The sequence below is a fragment of the Triturus cristatus genome, chromosome 12 (assembly GCF_964204655.1).
Source record: "Triturus cristatus chromosome 12, aTriCri1.1, whole genome shotgun sequence".
In the NCBI taxonomy this organism is placed as follows: domain Eukaryota; kingdom Metazoa; phylum Chordata; class Amphibia; order Caudata; family Salamandridae; genus Triturus; species Triturus cristatus.
Window position 1 is genome coordinate 68386151 of NC_140595.1, and position 7454 is coordinate 68393604.

The following is a 7454-nucleotide window of genomic DNA, read 5'->3' on the forward strand; positions in this document are numbered from 1 at the left end:
CACGTTGACTCCGCCTCTGCCCTGGATACAGTCCAATGCCATATAGTCAATATTTGAAAAGAGTTAATAGACACGGTTTATCTTTATAGAGCAGTAAAACCTATATGTACCCTACATTGTTGTGGGAGCATTGAGTGCATTTCTGGACATTAATGTGTTCATTCGGATTGGACCCGACTTTTAGCACTGAAACAACATAACCCACAAATCATTAAATGTGATCACACTGTTCTCGGTAAGTCCATATACGTACAGACTTACTGGTTTGCTCCATTACGTGCTTTGCAGGGTAAGTTCTCCCGTACATTTACCAATATGATTCAGTCATACACAACCTCTCTAAGTAAGTTCAACAGAGGTTTCCTTTGAGTGCAATTGTGTTGTGTGTTGCTTGTACCCTGACTCTCAAGGGGCATTTGAGGTGCCATTTAGTGGTATTACCTACAACAAGAACCCTACCATTAATAAAGAGAATGCACATTAACCATCTCCTGATAGGCTAAGAGGAAGGGCGGCTTTCGCTGCAAATACCCAAAAAGACGTCCGGTTGAGACTCTCAAATAGAGGTTAAGTCTCCTGACCCAACCCTGGAAGTAACCTAACACCAGGAAGGGTGGAAAAGGGCAGATAATGCAATCACCTAATTGTCCAGGTATCCCCAAACCTTTTCCCCATAGAAACGAGTGGGTACAGGCATGGGAATGACGCTAGGATGCACTGTGTTCATGAACCGTACAAAATGGCAGATCAATAGACAATCTCCACCTTCAAAACACACTCTCACAGCCTGCCTGCATATCCTTATCCCCTTGGCCTTTAAGATGGGTTTTAACATAGGCACAGTATCACTTATAGGGCCATCAGCACTCCTTTTGCTCTCGTCTCTTCCTGGCTGGCTGCTAAGTGTAGCTTAAGAAGTTGATGCTTGTTAGAAATGGGGGTCTTTGGTTGGCAGTGGATGGCCACTGTCCAAGCAGGGACCCTTCTTCCTAAGTCAGAGTGAACGGCTGCACCCCTTTGACAACCCCTGCTCCACCCTCTGGTAACGTAGCACGAGCAGTTAGGCTAATCTCAGAGGCAGTGTGTTAAGCGTTTATGACCATACACAGTAATACAGTGAGGAACACTACAAAGGGACACACCACAGGTAGGTATCAAAAAATAGTTATCTTTATATATAGGCTTATCACAAGACCAAATAACGAGAAAGCCACAATACTGTGCAAAAATAATTCTCTCTGGATGCTGCAAAAATAGTTCAAATGGGGAATGCAAAGTTCAGTTCAGGGCAATGGTCTCTGCGACCCTTTTACTCACAGTTCCGGAATGTGGTTGTCAATAATCCACAAAAATGCCGCTACGGCGGGATAGCGATGTTTTTCCTCACGCTCTTGGTCGCGGCCGCTCGCTAACGGGTGTTAGCGACTATTTTGAGGCCCACAAATTTGAGGGCGATGGTCAGGCCAGCGAGCCCTCAGCAGCAGCAACGCGATGAATTTCTTGACGCTTCGTGGCTGCGGTGGCTCGCTAACAGGCCTTAGCGACAATTTCGAGGCCCACAAGCGTGCGGGGCGATGATCAGGCCAGCGAGCCCTCAGCGGCAGCCACGCGATGTTTTTCCTAATGCTCCGCGGCTGTGGCGATAATTTTGAGGCCCGCAAACGTGCGGGGCGATGATCAGGCCAGCGAGCCCTCAGCGGCAGCAGTGCGATGATTTTTCTGACGCTCCGCGGCTGTGGCGGCTCGCTAACAGGCTTTAGCGATAATTTTGAGGCCCACAAACGTGCGGGGCGATGATCAGGCCAGCGAGCCCTCAGCGGCAGCAGTGTGATGATTTTCCTGACGCTCCGCGGCTGTCGCGGCTCGCTAACAGGCTTTTGCGATAATTTTGAGGCCTGCAAACGTGCGGGGCGATGATCAGGCCAGCGAGCCCTCGGCGGCAGCAGTGCGATGATTTTCTTGACGCTCCTCTGCTGCGGCGGCTCGCCAACAGGCCTTTGCGACAAAATGAAGGCTAGTTCTCTCTCTAGCCCTTGGGTGATTGCAGGTTCAAGAGTACAGCTCCTTTTCCCTCTTATTTCCAGTCCAATGAAAACTACTGCATGCCAATCCAGGGAACAGCACACAACACCAGGACAGTCCTCTCCTGCAGTTTCCTTCAGTTCCACGGACAGAGGTTGGTCTTGAGATCCAGGGTCAATACAAAATGTAGGGGTTTCAGCACAGATATTTATACCCCAAAAGTCTTTGTTCTCAGAAGCTACAAGTCACTGAACCCAGCCAGAACCAGTTCTGCCCAGCCCTGGAGCACTTTGTTTACCAGGCTGCATCCTTCCTTTCAGAAAGAGGGGGTCTGCCATTAGACGCACAATGGGAGGTGGAGCCAGCATTCACCTTGCCAGGCACAGCCCTATTCAGGTCCAGGAGCTACTCCTCCCCACACTCCAATGCAGATCTCTCTATTCAACCCAGGTCTGACTCAGCCTGCCCTGTCCCTCCAAAACCAGACAGCCACTACACATAACAGCAGAGCACACTGGAAGGCTTGAGCAAGAAAATACCTACTTTCTAAAAGTGGTATTTTCAAACACAGAATATAAAAAATAAACTTCACTAAAAGATGTATTTTAATATTCTGAGCTCAGGCATACAAAATTCGTTTTTCTACCATGTTCTATGGGTCAGTTAGGACTATAGAATGTAATAGCCAAACCTCCCATTCTGGCCTATGGAGAACAGGTAGCCTTACAGTAGTGAAAAACGAATTTAGGTGTAATTCACTACCAGGACATGCTACACATATCAGAGCATGTCCTACCTTACACATACAATGCACCCTACCATAGGGGTGGCTTACATGATGCCAAGGGAAGGTTCAGGGGCAGGGAAGTGGGTGCACTTCACAGCCAAGATGACAGTTCTAGACTGCACACAGACACTGCAGTGGCAGGTCTGAAACACACTTTACAAGCTGCTTCTGTGGGTGGCGCAAACCAGCGCTGCAGGCCCACCAGCAGCATTTGGTTTACCAGCCCTGGGCACACACAGGCCACATTACTAGGGACTAACAGGTAGACCAAATAAGCCAATCAGGGATACATCAATTCATATGTCATCTTTACACAGGGAGCATCCGCGCTGCGGCGCTGAATGGCAGTGGCGCAGCGCCCAGAGCATCTATCACCAGAAAAACAGAGGAGGCACAGCGAAAAAATGGAAGGGAGACTCACACCAATGGTGCCAGGTCTAACAATGCAAATTCCATCAAGCATACAGACACTCAGCTTGTCTCTTGGATAGTGCTTGAGCTGAATTATGATTTTAGAGGTAGTTTAAAGCTTTTGTACAGATTTCCTCTTCCTATATCTAAGAGATTGGTGCTCTCTTGGAGTGCTCCACATTCCAATGTTCTAATAGTTATTAAGAGCTCATTTTTATTATAAACATGTCTACTCTGCCCATTGGAGTCGCTTCTAACCGGTGCGTGGTTCAAGCAAGCTGTGCAGGAGACAACCAATCTGTCATGTGAGCCTATTCTCACTGCTGAAAAGTTGTACGTATGTACTGATGTACCCCTTGATTATCCTGCATAACCTTCACTAGGCTATTTACTTATTGCGATTGGGATTGGATTATCACAAGCTTTTATGGCTCATAGCACCTACTGCTCAGATCCTGCATGATTGATACTGCCTCTCACTCTTCAAAATATTAGTTCCTTTCTCAGCACAAACTAAAGCTTTACACTCTGTGCTTTATATCTATGCATGCTTGTTTACCACTCTTGTGAAACTACCATTATCTACGTGGTGCAGAAAGGTTTCATTAAAGTTGTTTGCTATACGTCTCTATATTTAAAGGTTTAAAATACCTCATATCTTGATCCACTTGACAGATCCCTTTGCCCTCAATCACTGTGCTCCAACACAGCATAATTCAGTTGCACATGCCAGAAAGACGAGTAGGCGTGGTACCTGGAAGCCACTACCCTCAACTTGGCAACAGGCATTTCTTCTTTTGTTTCATTGCATAGTAGGCATCCAGGTACAAGGCACACTCTCAATTGGCTGAATGGGGTGATCCTCTCTGTGTTCACATAGAATCCATGAAGGAAAAAGTCTGAGCTCATCAAAGTAACTACAAAGGAAATTATGACTCTAATCAAGGACTAAATAATAGGGGTGGGTGGAATTTGCATAGTCGCACTACGCAAAGCTACGCAAAACGATAAAAATTCCGCGAACACGCGGAATTGCTTTTTCCGCTCGCGTTCACGATGCTTTTTTCCTGTTCGTGAACGCTGTTTGCGTGCTTGGGGAGAAATATCTCGCGAACACGCATTTTTAAAGCGCGAACAAGTAAAAAATTCTGCAAAGCCGCAGATGGCGGAATTTCCACAAAATTACACAAATTTCACAAGCAGAACGGAATTTACCACCCAGGCCTACTAAAGAACCAACTTTGGACTATAGGTGAATGGGTGGGTTTGAAAAGCCCAAACTGCACAGTGATGAATCATCTCATCTTGTCTCGTCTCGTCTCACCTCTGCTCACCTCACCTCATCTTATCTCAACTCAGCCTCCAATGAAAATGTCAAAGGTAAAACAAATGTAGCTGTCATGGAAGAGTCTGCACCTGGAATATGGATAGATTGGCACATTGTTCTATCATTTATGGGGACAGACATTGCAACCTATCAAACGAAAATGCTGAATCTCTAACTTTCATTCAAGAATTTCCAGGAAACGCAAGAATTCTATATGAACTATGTGATGAGTTAAGATGTAGTTCCATCTGGCATCTTTATTGACCATATGTTAAAGTTCTGCACAATTTGAATGTCAGTATCCACCACCTTAGACAACAGCTTAAAAGGTGGCTACCAAAGTCTTATTAAAAATGTCCATTCTTACCCATTAGAGTTGTTTCTTCACTACCCCTCCCCACACTAGGAATTGTTCTATTCTTTCTTTTCTTTCATGATAAATGTGCATGCTCTCCTTCCTTCATCCCAATTGATGCTTGTTCACGCGAGTGTACAACAGGGATAAGACTTCTGCTGACAGATACATATTGATGCTAATGTAACTTTTTGGATGCATTCGCCCTAACTATGCAGAAGTAATTTTAAAGTGAGAGAACCCATCAGAAAACAAGTACTGCCTGCTTTGTCAATGCTTCCTGGCAGAATAAAACGGGATGAACTGGAACCATCCCGAACTCAATGCTTCAAAAACAGAAATTCTCAACTGAAGGGACTCGACAATTCAGTCTGAGCCTACTCAGTTCTTCACCTTTACATGTCAGTGGGGTGGTCTGGTTCCAGGAACAAGATTCAAAAAGCCATTTGTTCACTACTTTTGAAGTCATTAGGAGGGCCAGGCATTGATTGGAGGGTCTGGGCCTGCCCTTTTATATCCAGCCTCAATATATGACAAAGTTGTGTGTCTACTGCATTATTATGCCTTGGCTCCCCTAAGTAACATAGGTATGGTGACAGAGCCTGCTGATATCAGTAGGCTTGCATCCATGCACCTACAGCCTTCCTGGGACTGATATGCCTGGACTTTAAAAGGATGTACATGTCACACCTTTGCTCTAAATTTCCAGAGTTCCTGTTATTTGCCAAGAACAACCAACAAGTAACTGTATGAAACTGAGTGAAGTACATGAGCCTTGAGTGCTTCGAACCCCATCTTTCACAGAATGCCACTTAAATTGACCCTGAAAACCAACCTTACCCTTAATAAACACACTGGTAAAAAACAATGACTGCCTAGTACCAACTCTCTCTTCCGAAAGTGACTTTATGTTGTAATCCACTTTGGTACGCCCCGCACCCCCCTATCCTCCCCACCCTTGTTACGAGCCAGGCAGGAATGCATGAACATTCCACAGCTGACTGGAACCTGTGATGGTGTTCGGATAGAATAAAGAAGACTCCTGTTAACTTACTTGTATGCCCATTCTTTGCAACACTTTACATCTGTTGTTCAAGCCCCAGTATTCACAACACTGGCGACGCAAAACCGTGTGGGGACGGTACACCATCACCCCTAGCAAGTACTCCAGTTGCAGCCTGTACTACATTAAATCTACTAAGTGAAGCAGTAAGTCAACCTACCTGACGACGTAGATGGGTATGTTCCTGCTCTTCTCTTCTGTGAAAATTCGCTGAGAGGACGTTGACAAGTGTGGCCCATCTGGTTGCTTGCTGACTGCTGGCTGTTAAGGTGAGACTTTTAAGGACGGGCTGGTGAGAGAGACGAGGGCACCCGGACCCACAGTGGACGGTTTGGAACTGTGTGAGATCCTTTGCTGGGGTTCACTGTGTTGCGGTTGTGGCGGGGGTGGCGCTTGGAGTGGTGGCGCCCCGCCTGACTTGAAGCCGGTGAACTTTCTCTACCGCCACTGATCGAGGGAGTTGTGTTGAGGAGGTGCTTCTGACGTCAAAGACCTGTTTTCGCCCTCCTCCCTTGGAAAGGCCGGGGGGGGGGTAAGCAGTTTGCCGTGTTGCCGCCGCAATCAGAGCAAGCCTAGAGGCTTAATCGGAGGCCTGCCGGTGTAGCGGGGTTCCCTCCCTGCTGAATCGGACCAAGTCTTGCCGGTGTAGCGGGGTGCCCTCCCCGAACTAGTCGATGTTGGTCCCTTGGTCTAGCAGCCTTCCGTCTCAGGGCGTCGACGTCGACGGTGGGGAGTCGCGATTAGGGGCGGTCCTCAGTGAGGAGATCAAGCTGATTAACCCTCTCCTCACTGCCAAGTGCTCAAGCCTGATCCGATTCTTTCGCTGACAGGCACAGCTTTTGTTACTCCCAGTGATAAACACGAATTAACATGCTCTTTGTGTGTGGAATTAATTGAACATGCGGCAGGAGTTCAACTAAAGACTTCACCTTACGTTATGCTGTAATTGATTTTTGAAACCTTTGAAGCTGTGAAATGCAATAAGTAAACCAGAAATCAGTAAGGGGAGCAGGAACAAAGGTCCCAGTGGGTTTCCTACAGGCACCAGACTCAAATGTTATAGATGCGGTAACCCTACACATCTAGCTAATTTTGCAGGGTGTCAGGCCAGATCGGTAACTTGTCATAAGTGTGGAAGGAGAGGTCATTTGGCCAGGATGTGTAAGGCTCACCAAACCAAATCTGTTTTGGCCATAGAACAAGATGCCCCTTAACAAAACAAATTAGTCTTCCAACTAAAAGATTGCGAAAAGACCAACAGCTTTCCGTCTTGCACTATCACCCTAGATAAGAGAGAGCTGACGGTCTTTGCTGATTCCTGCTCGCCCTATACGTTAGTGGAGGCGTAGGCATTCACTAAGTTGTTTCCTTCGTGGCGACAAGGCGCACAACCTCCTGACATACATCCAGGGGGTTACAACGGGGACCCCATATCCTTGATAGGCATGACAATTATGAACATCGAGTTCAAAGAGAGGAGTACAGTGGG

The 7454-nt window shown here is 46.7% G+C and overlaps 1 protein-coding gene across 1 annotated transcript in view; it reads right to left on the bottom strand.

Moving 5' to 3' along the window:
* The window catches only part of LOC146772520 (hepatic lectin-like), a 29521-nt gene extending 23317 nt beyond the window's left edge, over positions 1-6204 (bottom strand). Inside the window, exon 1 of the mRNA XM_085637009.1 lies at positions 6126-6204. Within this exon, the coding sequence (XP_085493135.1) occupies positions 6126-6204 (79 nt within the window). The remainder of the gene's footprint in view (positions 1-6125) is intronic.
* Positions 6205-7454: the final 1250 nt, after the last annotated feature.